This window comes from Mesoplodon bidens (genome assembly GCF_964165515.1).
Source record: "Mesoplodon bidens genome assembly, chromosome: 2".
Classification (NCBI taxonomy): Eukaryota; Metazoa; Chordata; class Mammalia; order Artiodactyla; family Ziphiidae; genus Mesoplodon; species Mesoplodon bidens.
The window spans coordinates 181,872,602-181,898,944 of record NC_138177.1 but is presented as its reverse complement, the minus strand read 5'-3'; the positions used below and the strand labels follow the sequence as shown (position 1 = coordinate 181,898,944).

The window sequence follows — 26,343 nt, the reverse complement described above, 5'->3', positions numbered from 1 at the left end:
AGGGGCCAGCAGGATCAGAAAGCCTTCATGAGGAAGTGACTCTTACCTCCTTGACTATATACAAGAAACTCAGGGACAGGTACTGTGCTTTTTAGGGCCTGAGAAAACCAGTCTCATCAACAGGCAGTCAATCGAGGGCCTACTATTTCTATGAGGTACTAGGTTTACAAAGAGAGATGAAGATGCAAAATAAATAGTAATGCAAAGTAATGGTTAATAACTGCTTGTTCAATGAATTCATGGATGAATGTGCCTTTGCCAGGCTTATATTTGCTAAGAAATGCCCTCAGCACATGTTCAATCTGTGACGCCCCATGAACAAGATGCTTCGAAGAGCTCATTTGAGTTTTCACTTGGTTCATGAATATGCAAGCAAGCTTCCTTTTAATCTCAAATTTTATCTCAGTAGATGTATTTTAATTTATTTATTAGATCTCAGTCTTTCACTTGGATCTATGAGAAATTTAACAAAGGCATCATTCCATCTTCAGTGTGGTGGGTAGAGGGTAGACAGGTGGTCCAGCAGGTGATGTCCTGCGTGGAAGATTCCTGAAGACCTTGATCAGCCCTGATGACCAGAGAGATGCTGGGCTTATTATGACCACAGAATAGGCATGATTACATTCACTAGCATAAACCATCATGATGTGTAACGGCGTATGTGGCCCCTTGACTCGTGCAGAACCTTTACACAAAGCCAGAGAGCTCAGAGCATCCTTGCGCGTCTCCTAGGGGAGAGAGGCCGGCTCCCTGCAGGTGGGGCCTGAGGTCTCACCGGCCTCCTTTTACAGCAGGAAAGACTGCGGCTTAGTTGGAAATGTAATAGCTGCTCAAGGTAGGCTGTAAGCCGGGGCGGAGGTACTTGGTGAGCTTGCCACTGGCTGGCCTAGCTTTGTGCCCATCCACAGGCCTCTCCGAGGTGGCAGGGGCATCGCTGGGGGCGGCTCAGCTTCTACCCAGCGGGAAGGGGAGAAACCAGGAACTGCTGAATCCCAGCGGCTGTGTTCACACTCCCAACAAGGTCCACGGTGCAAGATTTCTAGAACTAGTGCCACTAACTAAAATTCATTTTAAAGGAAATCTGCTATGTAGAAGTTTTTATTGTTAGTATTATCATTTCAGATGATGAATCACAGCAGCACAGAGCTCAAGAGCCCTCCTGCCCCTCCCCTCTCCTGCTCCGGTGGGGTGCTGACGCCTCCCTAAGCAGGTTGGAGGCGTGGAGGGACAGTTCCTCTCTCCTGGTGTCAGGTGATTGTCAAGGACAAGACTCTAGGGCTGGTGAGGCACCGGCCAAGGCACCCCTGGGCTTCTGGGCGTGGGGGTACTCAGTGGACGCACCTCTCCTGCTGGCCCAGCTGCCCAGGGCCCTGCGTAACAGCCAGCCCATGTCATTTGGATGGATGGATGGTACCCTGCCCACCATGCTGCAGCTTCATTTGCTGCCTCTCTGCACAGGCTGCCGCTGTGATGAGCCTCGATTCACGCGAAGTGCATCTCCATCAGCCTGCAGCCAGCGGAGTGGCAGAAAGTGCCTCCTGCTCTGTGACCCGTGAGGAGGTTGGAGGAGAGTCCAGAAGTGTCAGGAGGGAGCCAAAGGGTGCCAGCTGGAGGGGGAAGCCCCACATTGGTGCAGTTTCTCGCTAACGGTCCAATCTTTTATTCTCCCACATAGCCCCCTCCTCCCCGCTCCCCCCAGCCCGGCAACAATGTCCCGGGAACTTCTCTGACTAGCAATAGGAATTAGTATCTAAGGCATTGGATTTCTGGAGCTTGGAACTTCCCTTCTCGGGGAGTCAAGCCACGCAGGAGTGGTGGTGAGGTTGGTACCCCAGTGCGACGTGCCAGGCAGCTAACTACCCCAGAGAAACACAGAGGACAGTTACCGTGATTTCTGGGGTTCGCTTATCTGCCTTGGTCTCCTCTCCAGAGGTCACAATCTGAGATGTACAGGCTTTTAGTGGGCTCTGAGTCCTGTCCGGTGCAAAGGGGGTTCTTGTCCCCTAAGGGAGGCCACGTGTTCGTGGTGGAGGATGGGAAGCCGGCTCCCTCACCTTTTGGAGTGCAGCCCCACCGCCCGTCCCCGTACAGCCCGGGCAGCAAAACAGCCTTTCTGAGGCTGCGTTTCCTCACCTCCAAGGCTGAGGTCCTCACACCCCCATGGGTCTGTTGTGGGGTCCATCACATGGTATAAGGAGCATGGCGGGTCCCCCCAGCGTCTGGTCCACGGCCCGCTCTGAGTAAACGTGTTTCCTTTGCCAACTTCAAGCTCACTGTCCCCACATCAGTGCTCAGTGAGAACTTTCCTCCAGGCCAGACACCGCCTCTTTGGAACCTGCTTGCAGGGGGTGGGCAGGGGTGGGCTTTCTCGTAAACGGGGGATCACACGGAGCTCGCTGCCTCCACTGCAGACTCCCTGCTGCTGCATCATTGCCTGCCCCCCACCCCGGAATGTCAATCATCTGCGTGTCATTTGTCTCTCTTGCTCCAACAAGATTATCTGCTGCCTGAGGACTGGAACTACTGTTTCCTTCTAACCCTAACCCTGCCCCTCCCCCAGGAGTCCTTGCCCTTGCCCAGTGTCCTGCACACAGTGGCCTCCGAGGGCACTGCTACCTGCCAGTAGTCCTACTTGAGAAGGACCCAAGTTAGGAGCCCCAGGCTAGAGTTCTCTGTGCCTTGAGCCTGCCTTAAGGTCATCTCTGGACCTTTTAGCTCATTCTCTCAGCCACCTACCTCCCCTGACAGTAAAACATCGTTTTCTATTAAATGATGTGTCTGACATTTACCAAATTTTTATGTGACAGTTTAGAAGGAACCAGTTGCCTTGAAGAGCCTTATTAATATTGCAGTAAGATGATTAGGGGAACATCACGGCCATCAGACCATAGGGCTCTGATTTACGAGCTTGGGAGAGCGTAGGTGAGAAGTCTCTATTGAGCAAAACACCTTCAGCACGATTCATGTTGTCATTAATGAAAGTCAGAGACGAGTCTTTCTGATGGTGCAGCCCTGCAACTCGAGGGTAGGGCTGAGAGCTCTTTGGAAAGTCTGGACTGTGCGTTTCCATCTGGGGAGCGTGTGCATTGGACGTGGGGGGATTTAGCACTGAGGGGTACATACGCTACTCAGGTCGGGGACGAGGTGGACTAGAGCCTTCCCGGGCGTCTGATGGTTTGGTCTGCATTTTGAGTCTCTGTGGAAACTGTCACCATCTTCCGAGGGAGACAGCACAGGACAGTTGTTAAAACACGTCTCTGGAGTGAGACCCACCTACACGGAAACCCTGGTGTCACCCGTACCTGCCTTGTGGACTCGGGCAAATTGTCTAACCTCTGTGAGCCTTGGGGCCTCCGACTGTGAAGACAGGTGACAGTATGACCTACTGCACAGGGTCATCGCATGAATCAAATGGGTGCCTGCATGTCACACAGTTTCCAAGGCTCACTTAGCGCTCGGCACATGTTGCCTCCCACTGGGGCTTGAGGAGGTCCTTACACGTCACCGCTGCTCCCAGCCCCAGTCAGGAAACCCATCGGAGATCTTTTTGGAGACCCTCCAGAGTTAACACGCCGTTTAGGTCTGTAGGAGACCTCCCCCCCCACACACAAAAGGATATGGCTCTCCCCCAAAGGTTTGCAGCCTTCTGGGGAGGCAGACATGTGGAACCAACTGGAATGAAACAAGGGCCCGCGCAGGGAGGGGTCGGGTTGAGGGACCCTAGGCTCTGGGAGGGTTGAGGAGCCACATTTAACTTGATGCTGGGGAAGGAGGCGGCAGCCGCAGCACTGGACACGGGCCTCCGAGAGCCAAACCGGACTTTGGACTTTGGCCAGAGGATTGAGGAAGGGACTTGGGGCTAAGGCGATACACTGCACGGAGACGTGGAGGCCTGAGGGGACACGTCGTGCAGATGACCCTGTGGGTCACTGGGGCTTAAGGCCACCTGTGGAAAAGGACGGCCAAGCGGGCTGAGCCCAGCTGGCTGAGGGCTTTGGATGCCAGGCTAAGGCATGCTCCGTTCCTGGGGGGCACTGAAAGTGTGTGGGTCCGTGTGTCCCCGAGTGTGGGGACTGTCACCCTGGAGCAGGCACTGTCGGGGCTGTCAGTGTCCAGGAAGTGGGGGGCGAGGTGACTCATGGGTCTGGGGGGAGAAGGGTGGTGAGGCGGGGACGCGGGCGCTCAGGGCTGGTTGTCTGATCAACCCAGCAGAGTGTCACCTTCCTGTCCGTGCCACCGTCACCACCTGAAGGCCTGACACTTGCACGGGCGGACTTCTCGCAAGTCTGTAGAGACTTGTAAGACGCGGTCCCTGTTCTCGAGGAACCAGAAGGCAAAACTAAACGTGTGACGCCCTCAAGTGCCAGCGAGGCGGGGCCTGCAGGGGGCGGGGTTCCAGTGGGCCCGCCTGGAAAACTAAAGGATCCCTTGGCAATGAAAGGGAGCTTCCAGGAAGCAGGAACGAGGGGTGGGTGGGGGGAAGGAAAAAGTCTTTGAGGGAAACTGGCAGATTCCAGCCCTGGCCCTGCGCTCTCTGACCTGTTTCTCTGGCCCCCAGGCTCCCAAGGCCACTCAGCATCCCCATCCTGCCCCTGTGGCCGCATCCCCCCTCTAGGCCACCCCAGCTCCCACAGGGCCCTCCCCAGGCCGGCTATTCCTCATGGAGAAGCTCCTTCTCTGCCGTCTCCTGCCGCCCGGAACATCCACCACCCCTCCATCTGCACCAAAGCTCATTTCCCTGATTCTCTTATTAACCCCAGCTGCGTTTGCTGGGGTTTGCATCTTGTGCTGGGAAAAAGTCCTGGCTCAGGTCAAGATGGAGGTGAGGGCTGCAAGTCCTGGCCTCCGTGGTTATCACCTGGGCTTTTCTGCCTGGCACCCAATGCGAGATCGGGGAGAGACTCATCACTTCTCGGCCCGGGCGAAAGGCAGCTGAGATGGTTTCGGTATGCGTCCCGCAGTCCCCGGGCACCGTGCCCACGGCTTCCCTGAGATCTGAGGGCTTAGGCCACCAGAGCCTGTCCTGCTGTGGTCAGACAGCGTGTTTCCTGCTCGAGGGTCCCCTTCCCGAGCTCAGAATGACTCACCTGCGTGCCCACCGCTGGGGGGAGCCTTTCGTAGCCAGAGTAGGAGGGACCCTGTATGCCCGGGACAGGGCGGGCAGAATAGGAGCCATAGCTGTGTCCCCAGGCACCTGTGCGCAAAAGGAGGATTTGTTCCCTCCCAACTCGGGGAGCATTTGAGTCTGCACACTGAATGTGTCCCTGGCGGGTGCCCCTCCCTGGGTGGGGCAGGTGGTCTTGATTCAGAGCCCTTAGGCATCTGCCAGGCAACATCTTTGCCCTGTGATGGTGGTTTGAAGTTGGGAAGTAGCCAGAAGCCGTCTAGGCCAGGTCAGGAGAGGAAGGGCGGGAAGGAGAGAGGGGAAGGCGGGGGACAGGCTGGCTGCGGGGGTGCGCATCGGGCAGGGAGGGGCCCAGCGCTCCTCACGTACTCAGCCAGTGCACGTGTGCCGTGAGGCTTCCGGTCGAAGTCTGTGCGACAGCAGAATCATGAGATGGGGGCGGGGAGGCCGTGGTAGCTCCCCGCGCCATCTGCCAGCCCGGGAGCTGAGTTCGGGCTCCACTCGGCAGCTCTGGGGCCTTGAGTCACTTGTCACCTCTGAGACGTGGCTTCCTCCTCTGTGAAACGGGGAGCTCAGAGCAGCTACCTGATGGGGTGGTGTGGGTCAAAGGAGAGAATCCTTTGAGCTCAAACAAAACAAGCGGGGTCCCTACCCTCGCGAGGCTACAGGAACAGGGACCGCTCGGCCTGCCCAGTGTCCTGATGGGGCTGCACGCGGTGCTGGCGGAGGACGTGGTGGGGCTCAGGCATTGTGGGGAGACACCCCTCTCACGGTGGGGGCCGGCAGAGAGAGCAGGGCCTGTGGACGGACCCCCAGGCTGAGCGCTCTATCCCTGACCCGGAGCCCCCAGCCCTTTGCACAGGCCTGTGGGCTGAGGTTGGCTGCACTGCTGGAGCACACAGTGTGGTTGGCTCTGAGCTCCATTCATGGTGGAAGGGCCCCTGGACGCTCACGGGCCCGGCTGTCAGCCTGGGCAGGGCTCCCAGGTACCGTGGCCGGGTCCCATCGTCCAGGAGGAGCCGGCAGCTGCCTCCAGAAGCTGTGTCCATCCTGACTATCCTGTTCGCTTTGGAACCAGAAGCCTGATTTACTCCCGACTGCATTTTTCTGTTTTTCACTGAAGATTTTTTAAAAAGTTCCTAGACAAAACAATTCTATTTTAATGCCTAGAATTCCTATTTTGGGTTTCTTTTTTTTTTTTGCGGGACGCGGGCCTCTCTCACTGCTGTGGCCTCTCCCGTTGCGGAGCACAGGCTCCGGGCGCGCAGGCTCAGCGACCATGGCTCACGGGCCCAGCCGCTCTGCGGCATGTGGGATCTTCCCAGACCGGGGAACGAACCCGTGTCCCCAGCATTGGCAGGCGGACTCTCAGCCACTGTGCCACCAGGGAAGCCCTTGGGTTATTTTCTTGATAGCACTTATCTGTTATTAGTTTTTTTTTGTTTTTTTGTTTTTGGATTGATGGATTTCCTTGCTAGACTGTAAGCTCCCTGAGGACCAGGACAGGCCTGTCTGTGCTACGCTGCATCCCCAGAGCCTCCAGGGATGCCTGGCGGGAGGGGAGACAGTGTGCTGAGTGGATGGAGAGACCAGTGTTTGCAGTGACCTCTTCAGGTCAGCCTGGAAGGTGGCCCTGGCTGCTGTTTACACGGCTGCCAGCTTGGCAGTATCCTCTCTCTGCCCATCTTTCTCTTAATAGTTATGGATTATGGAAAAGAAGAACAAAGCCCATTAAGAGGTTCCCCTACATTTGATTTGAGGAAGTTTTCATCAGAACAGCTCCATTTATTGGTCTTTAGCGTATAGCTGTATTCCCTTCTCACAAAATGAATATTGCCTTGTCTCCTTGAGAAAAATTGATTTCAACCAGGAAGGAGAATAGCAAACTCCCTCCTCCCCCTTTTCTTCTTCTTTTCTTTTCCCTCCCACTGAGACAGAATTTATCTCTTAGGTAGGTGTGGGGTAGGGGGGGAAAACAGGAATAATTGGACCAGAAGCTAATTCCCAGAGATTCATTGTCTCGAAAGCTCCCACCAGAATGTGGGAAGCTTGCCTTGAATTGCGTGCTAATGATAAATGACAACTCTAACAGACCGTCACATTGAGATGTTCAGTCCTTCCTGCTAGGAGATGACACATTAATTTTCTCTTAGATTTACATTGGCTTATTAATAAAATACCGGTGTTGGAAAATGACAGTAAGGGTCCGTGCAAGTGCCAGCTCTATTTAGGGCCAATTGAGATGTTGGTGGGGTCGAACATGACCCAGACACTGGGTGGCATCTGAGCAATGCCTTCTTTTGCTCTTCCAGGCTCAGGCTCCCGAACCTGGGTTGCAGCCAGAGGCAGGAATGGAAGGTCTGCTTTCTTCCCAATAGTATTGAGTCCACAGCCAGGGAGGCCATTTCTTCTCTCACCATTTTTCTTTGCTTCCTCATGGGCCAAACATTAAATGGTAAGGGATGTCTTCTGTATGTTTTGTCTTCGAGAAAAGAGAGAGCATTTCCTTTGTTCCAGCCACCGAGTTGCTTGATTACCTCACTCATTGGATGAACATTTATAAGATTTTATGATGGGGGAGGAGGCGTAAGAACAAGCCAGTCTGGGTGAGCCAGACATGCCAAGTCTAAGTGGTCACCCCACTTCTCTGCTTTAAAACCTTCAGTGGCTTCCCATTCCCCTGAGGGTCAAGTTCAGAATTCTTAGAGGGGATGGGGGCTGCAGGTTGGAGGGCACAAACCCCCCTGCCCCAACTTAGCTGAGACGCCCCCTGTGATACCCTCTTGTGTACCATCTACTTTTTCTTCCTTGCATTTACCAATGTTGGAGCTATAGAGTTTATGTCGCCTTTTGTTTTGGGTCACTCCTGCATTAAAATCCAGACACCTCACTTCTCCTTCATGGCAGGTAACACAGTTGTTACCTGGTTAATCTGTGTGTTTCCTCACACTTCGGACAAAATCCACCCTCGTTCAAGACCCCTCAGCCAGGCCCGCCCTGCTCCCTGGCCTCATCTTCTGCCTGCATGCCCACATTTGCTCCCTACTCTCTAGCCACGTCCCAAGCCTGTTGCTCAGGCCCCAACCTAGCTGCTGTCTATACCAGAAAGCTCTTTCCTGGGGAGCCGCCCTGGGGGCGGCCTTGCTTTCATCTAGGCTTCTGTTCAGATGCTCCGTCCTGGAAGAGGTCTCCCCGGCTGCCTGTCACCCGTCACTGCCAGTTGTCGTAGGACATACTCATTGGTGTCTGCTGTCCCTCACACCCCCAGAGGTGTGCCCCTGAAACCCCCCAGTGCTTCCTACCCCTCGTCCACCCCCAGGCTCTTCCCCCCTGAGCTTTACAAAGGCAGGGCTTTGGTCCCCTCTGTTCCCATCAGCACCTAGAGCGGCCTTACATGAACACCTGGCCCGTAATAGCTGCTCAATAAATATTAGTTGAATAAATCACCGAATGTCATAATAGAGTTTTAAGCCGAGCGCTCTGGGAGCTCTAGGAATGGAGCCACTAATGAGTCCCTGAGGATTTACCCTGGAGTGATTCCTGGTCATGACCATCCCTATGTCTGGGCAGCCTTTTCTTTTCTGTGACCTCCAGCCGCCACTGAAATGAAGCAGCTGCGGGTAAGACACACTGGCTCCGCCTCTGAGTTCTGGAAAGACACACTGGCTCTGCCGTGGGAAAGACACACTGACTGCCTCTGAGTTCTGGAAGCTTGAGCTGCCCCCATCCTGCTTTCAGTCCTCCACGGAGACTGCTGGCCGTGGAGACGAGGGTCTGGGGGCTGCCCGCCTGGGGGTCCCCTCGCGGGGCCGTGGGCCGCGGGCCTCCTCAGGGGTGGTGGTGAGGCCTGCATGAGGCCGACCACATCCGCACTGCCTGTGGGTAGGCTGGGGTCATCTCAGCCTTTATTTAGGAAAGTGACAGCGGGTGCCGAGAGGTCCTCAAGCCCGGCTCCGGGAGCTCCTTCTGGAATCAGCTCATTTAAACCAGCTCCGGCAGGCGCAGCGCCCACACCGCGTGGCTCACAGGGTGGGGGCGGGGGGCTTTTAGGCATATGAATCTCCCCAGTCATTTGTTCCCTGATAAGAAAGCCTCTTTTACGATTTTCAATTTGCCCTTATTCTGATGAAAAGAAGCCGGGGTTGGACCGCCTAAGACGGAGCTAATTAAATAAAGCAAATTGGTGTTACCTTCTCCTCATCCTTATTATTTCTATGGCTCCAGCTGGAATTTATTATGAAAAGCAATTGGTTTTCATATCTGGCAGATTGCGGCCCGGGCCGGGCCTGACAGCCCTTTCTTCCCGATCATTCCATAAATAGCCCGGAGTGGCCAGACTGGGGCAGGGGAGGGGAGGACACGGGCTGCTCCCCACCCGTTTCCATGCTCCTTGTCCTCCAGATCGTGAAGACCCTATAAACAAGTCAGAAGAAAAGGCCAGGTTGAAAAGCTAATAAACCAGCCCCTTCCCGTGAGATTCGGGCTGTTGCTGGGGCATCGTGGGGCTCCGTTTGGCGTCCTATCCACCTTGCTGTGCTCTAGCCATCAATTACCACTCTCGATGGGTTTGTGTGTGAGGGAGATAAGCAGGCGAGACATGCCTTTTCCAGATTTCTTTCTTCCCCTTGCAACGAAAGGAAGAACTACAGGAACAATTTAAATCAGGCTCAAACGACCCTTCCTTTGTATGAAGTATTGAACAGTTCCTGTGGGCTCTAAAAGTGCGCTGGGTCGTTGCTTCTAGACAAGGAGAGAGGGTAGCTGGGATGTGCCGGGAATTTATAGCAAGATGCTAGGAAGGGGGTGCAGTGGGTAGCTCGCCGGTTCTGCCTTTGTGAGCTGTGTGACCTTGGGAAAGTGAATTCCCTTCTCTGTGCCTCAGACCTTCTCATCTGTAAAATGAGGAGAACAATACCCACCCACTAAAGTTCTTGTGGGATCAGGATGAGAAATGGGTGTAAAGGGCTTTCCGCTGTGTCTGACACACAATAAATGCTTGATAAATAGAGCCCCTGCTTGTTGTCTTAGTAATTGTTGCCATGCTTATTATTGACATTTTGGACCAGGCTGTGTACTTGTAATGGTGCATTTAAATCAGGTCGTTCCATGTTGGAAAGATAGAAACAAAGGTGTGGGCACAGAAATATGTGAGCCGTACTTAGGGTGGCATTTCTCACTTCCTAACTGCCCACTGGAGTGGAGATTCAGTGCTGCCTCAGGGCCGGCCTCCATGGCTCCAGGACAGTGCGGTTTGTGCTTGTCACAGGGGCCTGTTTTACATTTGGGGTCAGGTCTTGGAGGCCGTTAGAAATGCAGGGACAGCATTTCCCTGTAGCTGAGCCCTGCCATGTGCCTTGTGGTGGGAGGGATGCAGCCAAAGGCAAGGAAAAGGAAGGAGGAGTCTGCCCAGGGCTTGGGTTCCAGCTGGGAAAGGGAAGTTCTTTGGAGATGTTCACTGTTTAGAAGCCACCCAGACTTTGTTCAGGGTCCTACTAGAAATGAGGACATCATCTGTTCTCCAAGGACAGCTGCAAGGAACAGATTGTGTGAATTCAGTGGAGCAGTAGCTGGTCAACCAGAATAGAACTTACTGCACAAAATCCACTGCCTCTAGGCCGGAGAGATGGACCCACAACAGACTGGCACCCGAGGAAGTCCAGGGATTGCTGGAGTGGGTAGGGTCTCAATTGTCTGCATGGGATTTTAAGGTGGTTGTCGAGGTCCTGGAAATGGTCAGTTAGTGACAGGGAAGGTGGAGGTTCTCAGAGGAAGGACTGTGACCCTGAGCTGTGTGGGGTCCCCTGATTTCTAAATTTAGAGTCAGGCACTGGAAAGGGTATCCAGACCGTTTCTTTTATAGGATTAACCTCGCCTTGGATGCACCCCCTGGTTGTGCCATAAATTCCTATTTGATATCCACGCACAAAACCTGTCAAGGACACCTCGCTCCTCTGACTTTCAGTTATGAATCATCGTCTACCGACCCAGTTTGAAAACTATATTTCACCCTAAAGTGGTGGATGCCTATGTGTGCACCCCAAGTGTTTTTTGGGGGGCTCTCCCATGGTGCGTTTTCCAGAAGCACCCCACAATGTGCCATTTCATTAGTTCCTAAGTCCCATCATTGGTTCCTGCAGGGAACCCTGCAAAAGGGGGCCGGGTTTATTATCATCATTAGTCATGAAGAACATGTATTCTATGGCCAGCAGCATGCTGGGCACCTTGCATACATTATGTCTACTGCAACAGAGAGATCAGGTAATTTGTTCAAGGTCACACAGCTCATAAGGAGTGGAGCCAAGATTTAAGGTTTCCCTAGGGCTCACTCCAAATCCCATCAGCATCTTCTTTTTAAAAACTTCTTATTATGGAAAATTTCAAATATCTACAAATGTAGAAAGACTAGTATAGTGACTAGTATAATAACTAGTATGATGAACTCGGTATACTTATCATCCACTTTCAACTCTGATAGACAGTAGATAGCCAGTCTTGTCCCATCCACACACAGACCCCACCACACACATTATTTTGAAGCATACCTTAGACTGTATAGTTTCATCAGTGAATGTTTCAGTATGTATCTCTAATACATATATACCCATATATCTATATCTCTCCCTCTACATATGATCACCTTTCAAAAATACTTCTGCACTATAATTATCACTCTAAAAATTCATAATAATTCTAAACATCATTAAGTATCCAATCACTGTTCGAAATTCCAATTGTTTCACAAATGCCTTTTTTTTTTTCAGTTTGTTTGGCTCAGTATTCAAGTAAGGTTTACACATTGCGACTGGTTGATGTATCTCATTGTCTCTTTTAATCTGTATATTCCTACTTTTCCCACTCTCCTCTCTTTGTCATTGAATTTGTTGAAGAATCCAGGTTGTTTGTCCTATAGAGTTTCCTACAGCCTGAATTTTGCTGTCTATATCCCCATGTCCTTTTTACTGTGTTCATCTGCCCTCTGTAGATCTTATAAAGTTGTAGTTAGATCAAGAGGCCTGAATAATTTCAAGTTCCTTTTTTGTTTTGTTTTGTTTTGTTTTGTTTTTGCTTACAGCAAAATGTTCTTCCATCAGGGACACATACTATCTGGTTGTCTCTCTTTTGTGATGTCAGTCACTGTTGGTAATCCATTAATTCATTAGAGGTTGCAAAATGGTGATATTTTAATTCTCTCACTTCATTTATTGTCTGGAATACTTTTATAGGGAAAGTCCTCTCTTCTGCTGTTTGCTACTTAAAGGAACAGTTTGTACAGGGAAGGTAGCATAAATGCCTGATTCTTTCTTCCTTCCTTCCTTTCTCCCTCCCTCCCTCCCTTCCTTCCTTCCTTCCTTCCTTCCTTCCTTCCTTCCTTCCTTCCTTCCTTCCTTCCTTCCTTTCTTTCCTTCTCTTTCTTTTTTTAGTTTTCAAAATAATGTATTGCGTAGCTACCATCCTCCAACAATAATCAATTAATTTTTTGTGTTCTTTAAGATCATTTATGAACTTATGGGTTTAAACATATTTAATGTGTTTTAATCCATTGTTACTATTCTTATTGATGTTCAAATCATCCCATCTTTGGTTAGTGGGAGCCTCTTCAAGTTGGTTCCTGGGTCCTTTTCACAAAATTTTTAAGTCTTTGTTACAGTTCACGTTATACTTAATGGTGAAACAATGTTTTCCCTCTAAGATGAAGAATAAGACAAGGGTGTGTCCTCTTACCACTTCTATTCAGCCTTGTGCTGGAGGTTCTAACCAGTGCAATAAGGCAAGAAAAGGAAATGAAAGGCATCTAGAATAGAAAGGAAGAAGTGAAACAACATTTATTCACAAGTGACATGATTATATACGTAGAAGATCTGAAAGAATCTGCAAAAAAATTATCAGAACTAATAAATAAGTTTAGCAAGGTCATAGGATACAAGATCAATATACAGAGATCAATTGTATTTCTATTTCAGTGGAAATGAACAATCCAAAAATGAAATTAGGAAAACAATTCCATTCACAATAGCATCACAAAGAATAAAGTACTTAGATAAATTTAATGTACAAAGTGTAAAACCTGTACTACAAAGTCTTATTGAGAGAAATTAAAGATTTACATAAGTGGAGAGATATTCTATGTTTTGTGATTGGAAGCAACTGGAAGATTCACTATTGTTAAGATGGCAGTTATTTCCAAACTGATTTCAAGATTCAATGCAACCCCTATCAAAATCCCAGTGGGCTTTTGTCTTGTTGTTATTGTCATTGCAGAAATTGTCAAATGAATCTTTTTTTTTAATTGAAGCATAGTTGTTGTATGATATTATATAAATTACAGGTGTACAATATAGTGATTCACAATTTTTAAAGGCTATACTCCATTTTTAATTATTGTAAAATATTTGCTGTATTCCCCGTGTTATACACTATATCCTTGTAGCTGTTTTATACCTAATAGTTGTACCTCTAACCCCTTACTCCTATATTGCCCCTCACCCCTTCCCTCTTCCCACTGGTAACCACTAAGTTGTTCTCTATATCTGTGAGTCTGCTTCTTTTTTGTTATATTCAATAGTTTGTTGTATTTTTTTAGATTCCACATGTAAGTAATATCATACAGTATTTGTCTTTCTCTGTCTGACTTATTTCACTTAGTATAATGCCCTCCAAGTCCATGCATGTTGCTGCAAATGGCAAAATTTCACTCTTTTTTGTGGCTGGTTTTCCATTGTATATAGATATCAACATCTTCTTTATCTGTTCATCTGTGATGGACACTTAGGTTGCTTCCATATCTTGGCTATTGTAAATAATGCTGCTGTGAACATAGGGGTGCATGCATCTTTTTGAATTAGTGTTTTTGATTTTTCAGATATAAACCCAGGAGTGGAATTGCTGGATCATATGGTAGTTCTATTTTTAGTTTTTGATAAATCTCCATACTGGTTTCCACAGTGAATGCATCAATTTACATTCCCACCAACAGTGTACAAGGGTTTCCTTTTCTCCACATCCTCTCCACCATTTGTTATTTGTGTTCTTTATGATGATGAACATTCTGACAGGTGTGAGGTGATATCTCTTTGTGGTTTTGATTTGCATTTCCCTGATGATTAGTGACGTTGAGCATCTTTTCATGTGCCTGTTGGCCATCTGCATTTATTCTTTGGAAAAATGTCTATTCAGTTCTTCTGTCCATTTTTAAATTGGGTTTTTTGTTTGTTGATGTTGAGTTGTGTGAGCTGTTTATAATGTTGGATATTAACCCCTTTATTGCTCATATAATTTTCAAATATTTTTTCTATAAGTCCTCCAACTTTGTTCTTATTTTTCAAAATCGTTTTAGCTATTCTAGGTCCTTGCATTTCTGTATACATTTAAAAATTTTTTTTCCATTTTGTCCATGAAAAAAACCAATCTTAAAATGTATACAGAAATACAAAGGACCTAGAATAGCTAAAACAATTTTGAAAATAAGAACAAAGTTGGAGGACTTATAACCCCAACTTCAAAGCTTACTATAAAGCTGCAACAATCAAGACAGTATAGTATTGACATAAAGATAGAAAATAGTATAGAATATGAAGTCCAGAAATAAAGCCTTATGTTTATGGTCAATTTATGTTCAACAAAGGTACAAAAGTAATTCAGTGGGGAAGAGGATACCCTTTTTTTTAAAAAAACTACAACAAAAACAAATGGCACTGGGACGATTGGATATCCATGTGCCCAAAATCAACTTAGGCCCTTACCTCACACCATACACAAAAATGAACTTGAATGCATCATAGACATAAATGTAAGAGCTAAAATTATGAAACTCTTAGAAGAAAATACAAGGGAAGATTTTTGCAACCTTGCGTTAGGCAAAAAGTTCTTAGATATGACACTAAAAGCATGATTCATAAAAGAAAAAAATTGATAAATTGGACTCTACCAAAATTGAAACCCTTCACTCCTTAAAAGAGGCAATTAAAAAAAAAAAGAGTCATAGATTGGGAGAAAATACTTGCAAATCACATATCTGATGAAGGACTTGTAACCAGATTTTATGTAAATAACTCTTACAACTCAAAAAGAAGAAGACAAACAACTAAATTAAAAATGGGCAAAAGATTCAAATAGACATTTTACCAAAGAAATTACATGAATTGCTAATAAGGACATGAAAAGATGCTCAACATCATTAGTCATTAGGGAAATGCAAATTAAAACCCTACCACAGGGCTTCCCTGGTGGCGCAGTGGTTGAAGGTCTGCTTGCCGATGCAAGGGGCACGGGTTCATGCCCCGGTCCAGGAAGATCCCACATGCCGCAGAGCGGCTGGGCCCGTGAGCCATGGCCGCTGAGCCTGCGTGTCCAGAGCCTGTGCTCCGCAACGGGAGAGGCCACAGCAGTGAGAGGCCCGCGTATCGCAAAAAACAAAACAAAACAAAAACAAAACAAACAAACAAACAAACAATAAAACCCTACCACACACCTACTAGGATGGCTATAATCCAAAAGACAGACAATACCAACTATTGGGGAGGGTGGGGAGACTGTGGAATCCTCATATATTTCTAGCGGGAATGTAAAATCATGCAACCACTTTGGAAAATAATCTGGCGGTTTTATTTTTATGTGATCAGATGTACCCATCCTTCACACATTGTTGCTAGATTTTTGAATGTTTAGGAAAGTTTTCTCCACTTTCAGGTTAGAGAAATTCACCTGCATTTTCTTCTAGAGTAATGTATGATTTTATTTATTGCATTTAAATCTCTGGTCCACTTGGAATTTATGCTGCTTGTAAGATGTGAAGGATTGATTCAATTTTATCTTTTTTTCCACATGCCAACATCACTTATTAAAAAGTCAGTCTCCTCCCACTGACTTGAGATACCTCCTTCATTGTATACTAAATTTGTGTATGTAAGTGGGGATAGTTCTGGATTTTCTATTCTGTTCTATTGGCTGTCTATTTATTTGTATGACAATTCCATACTTTTTAAAATATTGAGGCTTGGGCTTCCCTGGTGGCTCAGTGGTTGAGAGTCCACCTGCCGATGCGGGGGACACGGGTTCGTGCCCCAGTCCAGGAAGATCCCACATGCCGTGGAGCGGCTGGACCCATGAGCCATGGCCGCTGAGCCTGCGCGTCCGGAGCCTGTGCTCCGCAACGGAAGAGGCCACAACAGTGAGAGGCCCACGTACTGCAAAGAAAAAAAAATCTATCAATCTATCTATCTATCTATCTATCTATCTATCTATCTATCTATAGAGAGAGGCTTTACAGAATGTGTTAATAGCTGGTAGGGCTAGCCTCTAAACCTAGGTACTCTTTATTGGAATTTTTCTGCCCATCCTTGGTGTTTTTTTCCCCTCCCAATAAACTTTATAATAAATTTTTCTAGACACAGAAAACATACTCTGCTGGGATTCCTGTTGCCATTATGTTACATTGATAAATTAACTTTGGGAAGATTGACATTTTTATGATCCTAACTTTTTCTAACCTTCTTCATTTATTGAAACCTACTTTTGTGTCTTTTAGATAATTTTAGTTTTTCTCCTTAGGTTTTGGGAATTTCTTATTATATTTATGCCTAGGTACTTCATTTTATTTTCTCTAGTAAATGGAGTCTTCTGTCATTCCTTCTGTCTGTTTTATTTGTGTGTGTGTGCACATGTGGGTGTGTGTATATGACACACACACATAAGCTATTATTTAAGCATGTATATTTTATTGATTATGTATCTTAATTTTATACCTGTTTGTTGACTTTTGTAATTTGCAGCAGATTTTCCATTGGTCCCATGATCTTTTTACCATATTGCACTGAGTGTTACTGGCTTTGCTAACTATTAGTTTCTTAGATTAAAAGGTTTCTTGCCTAGAAACCTCCCTGGTTAGAAAGAACCTCCTGGTTGTTCACCTTTTTTCCCTTGACATTCCTCTCCCTGCTGCAATGGAGGACTTGGATTGTTTTCCCGAGACCCTCTTACACTGTCAGCCTTAGTTTGGCTTCTCTCAGAAGGAGGTCCTGAGATGAGGATTTCAGTACAGGCAGTTTATTTGAGAGGTTGTCCCAGGAAACAACAGAGGGGGAGTATGAACGTGAGAGAGGAAGGGGAGGCATACAAAGAAAGGGTATTTTTTTTCCCAGCAAGTCACCACAGTGGGTGACTGGAGCTTGTGCTCTGGGAGACGGTACAGAGTACCTAGAGTTATCCTAACCATGGGGCGAGGAGGTCTGGATGGCTTCTGTGTTATCCCAACCCGGACAGGAAGTGAGGAAGCTGGGGAGCCACCCACCAAATCCCCGTCCATTGGGTGAGGGGTGCTTTCAGGGCATCAGGGTTCACCCAGCCAGTAGAGCAGAACTGGGATTCAAACCGGGACTGGCCCCATAGTCTGTGCCTTGGAGGAAGCTCTGGAGAGTCATAGTGACTCCAAGTGAATCCTGCTCAGTCACTTTCTGGCTAGAAAGGCTTGATGTCCTCATCTTTATGTTGGGGATGGTAATAATACCTACCTCGTAGGGTTGCTGTGAGGATGAAAAAATGTAGGTTATAGACACAGACGTAGATATAGAAATAGATGTAGATACAGATATAGATGTAGATGTAGATATAGATACAGATACAGACATAGGTGTAGACATAGATGTGGGTGTAGATACAGATGTAGACAGAGACATAGATGTAGACATAGATGGAGATATAGATGAGATATAGAGACATAGATGTAGATAGAGGTATAGATACAGATATAGGTGTAGACATAGATATTGGTGTAGGTACGGACATAGATATAGATGTAGATAGAGACACAGGTGTAGACAGATATAAATGTAAACGTAGAAAGAGATGAAGATACAGATGTAGATGTAGACATAGATGGAGATGTAGACATAGACACAGGTGTAGACATAGATATAGACATAGATGGAGATACAGATGTAGATATAGACTGGATACAGATGTAGTTGTAGATATAGATGTAGACGTAGGCATAGGTGTAGATGTAGACATAGACACAGGTGTAGACATAGATATAGACACATTGGAGATACAGGTGTGATATAGACATGGATACAGAAGTAGATGTAGGCATAGATGTAGATATAGATATAGAGATGTTGACATAAATGTAGATGTAGACACAGGTGTAGACATTGATATAGACATAGATGGAGATACAGACGTAGATATAGACTGGATACAGATGTAGTTGTAGATATAGATGTAGACGTAGGCATAGATGTAGACATGTAGATGTAGATATAGAAGCAGACGTAGGCCACACGTGGCGCGCTCCCCCAGCACTGGCAGTAACTGGGAGCTGGTGACACTGTCGTGTGGCAGGGCTTTGGTGCCTCATCCTTGCGGTTGCCGTCACCTTCTGTCCTCAGCTCCATTCCTGCTTGTTTGCTCTTCTCAGATGGGTGCTCCCTTTCGTGCTGTCCTGAAACTTACCAAAGCTCTCCCCTGATGGGCCCCCTCTCGCACGGTCTGGCCCACCTCTCCTTCTCCCCAGGGCAGCGCTCTGGCCCCCTGCCTTCCTCGGATCCCTCCCGCCAGCTCCCACTTGCTCTTGACTGTGCTCTGGGAGGCGGCGCAGTCTCACTTCCTTTGCATCGTGGGGCACGTGGGCCCCTCTGCATGCAGCCTGTCTGGCTTTCCCTTTGCCATTCTCAGGACCCGTGAACTGTGCGGGCAGGGACCTTCCCCCATCACGCAGAGCAGAGAAAGTTCTAATAAAATCCGAGCGGCGGATTAAACACTATTAGGTTGCTCATTATTGCACGTTAAAATGATGATTCCATTTATTAAGGCCATTTAAGTTGGACACTCTTGTCCCCTGTGGGATTATGTCCTACTGAAAGTGTTGGATGACAGGGCCCCTCACGCTCCCAGAACGCAAAGGGCAGGTCACCAGAGGAAGATGGGTTTCCTCGGGTGGATGCCGTTGTTATTCTGACTGTGGATATGATGGTGTCTGGGGGCGTCCCCTCTCTCTGGGTCATACCGTTTGTGATCGGTGGACAGTTGGCCTGAAGACACTGCTGAGGTTCACTGACCATGTTTAGACAGGGCAAGAGGATGGAGCAAATCACACTTCCTGTCTTAGCTCATGAGAAGCTGGATTGGATGAATGTCCTGTCTTCTTTAGCAGATGAGTATTCTGGGACCGAGGGAGTCCCTGCAACGCTCTCGTGGGTGTCTTCTTTCCTGTTTGGAGGGGGCGAGACAAGCAGAGCCCGTCTATTTGATCAGATGTCTTCCTTTACTTATTCCTTGGACAGTGGCTTAAGCACAGCCGTTGGACTTTGGGGACCTTCTAATGAGTCCTTTAGGAAGCGGGAGGACTCACAGCACTCTGGAGATTGGGTGCCTGTACCTAGAGCGGGGCTGAAATGAAAAGGGGCCGGCACCGTGGGGACCGTATTCCAGCCCACCTGCCATTCAGAAATGAAAGAGAACTGTAAGGTTTTCAGTGCAGACTCGTAAGTGCGAGACAGATACCGTCAGGTGACAGGTTGTGACAGCGTGTGGAGCTGCTTCCCCGTTGTTTTAGTGGGTGCAGACTTGGGGAGGAGACCAACACTGACACAAACCAACTGCACGGTGACTGGCAAACAGGGAAGTGTTAGGAGTCGCTGCTGAAAGTCGATAATTTCCAATGGAATTGCTGTTGAGTCATCACCTGGCCGCTGAACGACACAGCCCGTCTGGGTGAGAACTACAATTAGCTGCTGTCAACCTGGAGTGATTTTTTTTCCCCTACAGACAGTGGAATAGTAAGACATCAATAGCTAACGTTCTGTGCCCAACTGTGAAGTGGCCCATAGTTTAAAGGAGAAGAAAAGAAAGGGATGGAGGCTCTTGCCCCAGCCCCAGGGAAGACCGGCTACTTGCTTTCTCTCCTCTGCCACAGCAGAGAAACAGGAGCCGACTTGCATCAGAAGGAACCTATCTATGAAACAGAGACAGAATCACGGACATAGAGAACAGACTGGTGGTTGCCAAGGGGGTGGGGGGTTGGGGGTGGGATGGAGTGGGAGTTTGGGGTCAGCAGATGTAAGCTGTTATATATAGAATGGATAAACAACAAGGTCCTACTGTACAGCACAGAGAACTATATTCAATATCCTATGATAAACCATAATGGAAAAGAATATTTTAAAAAAGAATATATATATATATGTATAATTGAATCACTTTGCTGTACAGCAGAAATTAACACAACCTTGTAAATCAACTATACTTCAATAAAAAATATATTGATTAAAAAAAGAAAAAGAAGAAACCACTTCCTTTGCCTTGTTTGTGTCAGGAGCTCTCTCACCCCGGCTAGGAAGGAGCTGGAAGGCCTGTGTGGTCCCCTGGGTGCGCAGATCACTTCCCTTTCCTTTTTCTGTGTTGAGCCTTCAGGTGGAGAGTGACACAGCTGGTAGGGCTGGTGCGCCATGTCTTGTAGCTTTCGGGGGCATCTTCCTTAAAGGATGGACCTGCCTCCAGCTGCTGGAGCTTTATTCTGGAAGGTTTACCATAGCACTTGCCCTCAGCTGCCAGGAGAGTTTAGTTCTTTGTCTCCTTGGTATCTCCAAACCAAAATTTGTCACTGCTACAGCTATAGGATGAGCATAAACATCCTCTCCTCTTTGTGGTTGACGCCTGGGGTCTTCTAGGGAAATTCAAGATTCTCTTTGTTCTTTTTAAATGGCACAGAGAACGGCCATCCCACTCTTAGCGTTCAGCAAGTGCGTAACTATTTTTCTAAGATATGGTGGTCATGGACCGAATGGACAAATTGGCCTGGCAGTGCTGAGCCCTTTCACAACTGAAGCCCAAATGGGAAAGAATCAGGTACTTAGCTTGCTTGGGAAGAAAGGCTGTAGGGCTCTTCCACATCCAGCAGGAATCTAAATGCAGGCGATGAATCAAGAGCGTCTGGCCTCACCGACTAGTTTTCCCATAAAAACTAGTCATCTAGTGTCTGCGTTAAACTTATTTATTTACTAATGTTAGATGATGAATTAAAAGATGTGCAGAAAATCTTTCTACAAGAGATAAGATATTGCCGGCTGCCATAACACTCCCGGCTCTTTTTGCTTTCTTTCTATTTTTCCTACTTTTCAGGGCAGAGCTCGGGCTCCCACACCATATATCCTGATTAGATAGTGGATATTACTAAGGGGATGTTTTTTAAGCCTACCATTGACACATTTAATTCATTAGGTACCAAATCCACAAGCAAATTTTGCATGGCCATAAAACATGGTTAATCCAGGGAGCTGCAATAAAAGGTGAAAAATTATGGTCCAGCAAATGTGGAATATTGCTCTTCTGTAGAGACTTTTACTGGTCTACGATATCTTTCTTCATAAATTTTTCTTCTGCTCGGTTCTCTTGGTAACTTAAACCATTTGTTGTTTCCAGACCGCAGAATGGCTCAATGATCCTCTACAACAGGAAGAAAGTGAAATACAGGAAAGATGGGTATTGCTGGAAAAAGAGGAAAGATGGGAAAACGACCAGAGAGGACCACATGAAACTGAAGGTCCAGGGAGTAGAGGTAAAGCGCAGACACGGCTCTCTTGTTCTACAAATGTCATTTCTGGGCTGCCATAGGATGGAACTGCTTTGGAGTCATTTGATGCCAGGCACTTCCTGTCAACAGTATTTTGTTTGTCAAGACCCTGTTTGTTGTTTTTCTTTTTTCCTAACTTTTTACCCTATAGTCGCCATGTAAGTTTTCCCTGAAACCAGATGTAACTAAGATGCTCCTGTTTCTTGAGAGTCATTGGTGTACAGATTGGGAGCAGCAAGATTCTTGCAGAATCACAAGGAGCCTCCGGTGCCTTGAGAGTTTGGGAGGAAAGAGGGAGCTGTGTAAGGCATCTCCCTCTTGAGGTGGCCCGGGATGCCTCTGTTGAGCGGATCCCGTGGGAGTGGTGATCCCCAACCAGAGCCTGGCTTCCCTCTCTCTAGTGACGGACCCTTCTGTTTCCCACTGGGTGTTGCAACCTCAGGGAGCTCACAGGTACTCAGGGCTGGGACAGAGGTGGGCACGGTAGAAAGCATCTTGGGATGTTGTGCAAGCTTCAGTTTGCGGGAGGACAGGGTACAGTCTGGTTTCCTTGGTGTCGTGCTGGCCCCACGTGTCTCACTCTGGAGGACCCATGGAGACGTCCCCCCAGTTCCTCTTTTCCATTTTTTGAGGGCCTGAGCCATGTGTCACAGCCGGAGAGAGAGGGTGTGAATCGTGGTGCATTCTTGGCCAGTGAGTTAGTGGGCACCCACTTCTCTGCTTTCCTGGCTGATCCTTGTAAAGGATCTTCCCCGGGAGTATGGCAGCTGCTGTCTTGGGCCAGGAGCTGGGAAGCTGGCTGTGAGCCACCTGGGAATTCACAGTGGTCAGAGAGGGGGCTCCCAAAGTCCGCTGGTGTGTTGGGTCCTCCAGTGTGTCAGGATTAATCTCCAGGACCCACTCGAGTTCAACGGCTCACCCTCCACGCTGACGTTCTTTGTGATGCACTTTATCATTATGACTCCTTCTATATTAATCATGTGCTTTTACGGCTGTTAAAAATAGCATCCAATGGCTTTTATTATATTGCTCCACAGAGAGAGATAACTTGTGTTTATGCTTTTGCGTTTTTTTTTTAAACACCTAGTAACAATGCTTTATGATGATGAACAAAGAAAAAGGCGGGATAGGAGAAATCCCAGTTCCCTGGGTTCTCCAGGGCTCAGTGTTTGCACAGCATGAGAGAAGCAACTGCAGGAAACATTCAAATTCAGATTACCAGAACGTGCTGCTCCAGACCCAACTCCAGGACTGTGACTGGTGATTGTGCAAACAGATTAGCCATTGTTACCGAAACTGAGGGAGGTGGGGCTTTGCTTGTATCCTCCTAGATGGAGGAATAGATAAGAAAGTGAGAAGTGGGGGAGGGGCAAGTGAGGGGCCACTCGTGCTGCGGGAATTCACACCCAAACCTGGGCCATCAGCCCCCATGCCTGTGGGCCTCTGGTATATTTCATCTCCGTACTATGTAAATCAGGAACTTCTGGTTGTAAGTAACAGCAGGGTGGGATTCTACCTCAGCAGCAGCAGCCAAAGCCCAGGGGGAAAAAAAAAAAGCCACAGGGTTCCTTTTCTTCCCTCCTGTGATAAATTAGAATCCTCCCTGGATGGAATCAGAATGATTTATGGTTATTCTTAGGCCATGTTTATGTCCGGAGTTACTCGTGGCTTCCTCACTTGCGGTCTAACACGTAGACATGTGTGTGTGGGGGGTCTGGACCCTCAGACCACCGAGGAAGGGGATGGACAAGACAGTGCAGGGTTTCCATGACTTTCTGGGCGTGAGCAACAGCAGGGCAGTAGGAACGGGAGGCGGGCTTGGAGGAACCTTAGCAGCAACACAAGGGGTGTGTTTTCAGGTTCTTGGAGAGTGAGGCCCCAGGTGGGTGTGAAGTGTGGTGGCCGCTCCCATTGGGCTTGGGGAGCTGTCCCATTGAGTCGATCAGCAGACGTTGACTGTGGCCCCTACTCTGTGCAGGGCCCTGTGGTGTCTACTGAGAAAATAGGAGCCGTGTTCTCTGCCCCAGGGACTCGCATTCAAATCGAGGAGGTAGCCATGTCCATACCTACAAGTCATGAACAGTACCGAGGAGTACAGAAGGCTGAGCGTTTAAGAGAAGTGTCCTGGGAGTTCAGAGTGGGCTGGGATGATCCGAGAAGCTTCCTGGGTGAGACGGGCCATAAGTTAAGCTCTTATAGTTGGGGAGGATTGTGTGTGTAACGTAGTGTTTCCCAGCTTAACTTTCTCACTTAGCCTTTGGATTCTGAGATCCCCTCTTCCCTTGGAACTGCTCTATAGTATTCAAGTGTATAAGCATTTGAATCGCTCCTTGGTCGGTGGACTTTTGGATTCTTTCCAGTTTTCCAATGTTACGATACTTCAGTCAACGTTCTCATCCATGTCTGCTTGTGCACGTGTGCAACCCAGACCTGGCATTGCTGGGTGTAGGGTCTGAGTATTTTCAGTTTAACTGGATGCTGTCAAATGGCTCCCAAGTGGCTGTGCTAACTACCTGCCCACCAGCACTGAGACTGACCATTGCTTCTGCACCCCCTTGCACGCTGATGGGTGAAAGATGACACCCTGTTCAATGTGAACTTGGGTTTTTCTTAGTTATTCGTGGGGCTGAGCTCATTCTCGTGTTCATGGATGTCCTTTGCTGTGGATTGTCTACCATGGGCATGATTTTTAAACAGCCCCAAAGGAGGATTTATGTGGCAAGAGCAGCCCCACATCTCACCGACGTTCCTCTTGCATTTGCTCTGATCTGGACCAGTGGCTGGGAAGCCCAGTTGTCATGCAGGGGACGGTAGGCAGGTGGTCCTCCCCACCCGGGAACTTGCAATGCAGATATACATGGGTTTTGCGTCTCACAGGAGGAGGGGGGCTTCCCAGTTTGGACTCTGCTTCCTTCTTCAGTGGATTCAGTCAGGTGTTTCCCATGGACTTAGTACATGTATCATGCCAGGTACGGCGCCAGCCAGCTACCCCTACCGCTGGGTGAGGCAGACAGTCCTGCCCAGGGTCTTGGAGTTGTGATTTTCTACCACTCCAGCTGGTTTCCTCAGTTCGAGGGCATGATAGATATTTGTATCTACCATTTAACATATCACTTGCCGTAAGCCTTCCCTCAGGCCAGGAGAGCTTCCAGCCCTGTTTGTAGAACTGCTCAGAGGTCTGGCTTCTTTTGTTCTCAGAGGCTCAGGCCCTTGGTACACACGGCAACTCAAAGGCGCATTGATTTTCTCATCCAGGCCCAGGATGGGGGCAGCCGCTTTTGAAGCTGATGAGCTCTTAGGTCCGTGATTAGTTGTCTTGTCTATAAGCCAAGGAGAAGCCAGCTCAATAAGGTTTCCTGGGATGACAGAGGTTGGCAGGGAGGAGAAAGGAGGTGGTTGTGATGTCAACGTTTCATGAGATGAAATCTCAGCAGGCCTGAAGCGGGTCCTGCTCTCCAGGTAGACTGATGCCTGCTTACCTGGGGCCTGGGGTGTGCGGGGAGAGGACCTCTGATGCGGGGGGAGCATTTCCTGAATGCAGAGAGGCACACCTGGTGCCCCCATGTCTCCAGGATCACCACGCCATGGGTGGGATGAGCTGGGTGAAGTCAGCCCACGTAGATGTTGTTCTTCGGGCCAAGCTGGAAGAATACCTTTCAAGTTCATGGTGCTTTTCTCTGGCCCCAGAAGCTTGCGGGGCTGTCTTCTGCCCTGTCCTCACCCCTCTCTCCTGAAAGCGCCGGGTGTCTCAGAATCCAGGCTGTCGACTTCCTATAGCACTTTCACTGCTGGGTTCCCATAACAGGAGCCACCCCTGGCCACAGGCTTACAAGTGTCCTGTACACCATCTCCCTCGACCCTTCTCAAAACATCCACACCGGGTACCTATTACTACACCCGTTTCATAGATGTAGAGATGGCACCTCGCGAGGGCTTCTCTTGCCCCACACCCCGCCACGAATCAATGCAGAGCTGGGACGTGAGCCAAGATCCGCTTGGCTCTACAGTGTGAGCAATCGCCCTGGGCATTCTGGCGGGGTTTTGGGTCAAGTCCAGCACATACCCTACGTTCATCAGCCAGCTGTTGAATACTTTCTACCCACCAGCACTGGGAGAGGTACCGAGGAGGCAGTGATGTCAACAAGAGCCCTCCCCTTCTCATGGGGACAAAAAAAATCAAGCACGCAACGTTAACGCGGGGTCATGAGGGTTGAGATGGAAGAATTACAAGGCTCTGGACCAAACACATAGCAGGGGCGCCTAAGGCAGACTTGGTCTTAAGAAACGACATCAACGCAGGGAACCAGGTGCTGGTGAGGGCTGGACAGTGAGGGGGTAGGGATGGAAACGAATGATGGGCAGAGACAGAGGCTGCTGAAAAATAGCTGACATGGCTTACAGCAACAGGGGCCCAGAACTGTGACGCGTTAGCATCTCTCTCAGCCCTTTGCAGACCACATACTCCCCCGCCTGGGGACGAGGCTCTCTGCTCTGATCACAAGGCGTGCCTTGCCGTGACGTCCTGCCTTTGGAACCAATGCGTGGACATTGCACAGAAGCTGTTGACTTGACTGTGGGTAGCATGGACAAAGGCATCCTTCCCTACTGAGCCTGTTCCGAGGTAGACAGGTACCCCCTGGCCTGGACCATC

At 48.5% G+C, this 26,343-nt stretch overlaps 1 protein-coding gene across 1 annotated transcript in view; it reads left to right on the top strand.

Annotated features, from left to right (window-relative positions):
- Positions 1-26,343, top strand: part of CAMTA1 (calmodulin binding transcription activator 1) — a 904,314-nt gene that overhangs the window by 416,180 nt on the left and 461,791 nt on the right. The window contains 1 exon segment of the mRNA XM_081215072.1: positions 21,542-21,677. Within this exon segment, the coding sequence (XP_081071198.1) occupies positions 21,542-21,677 (136 nt within the window).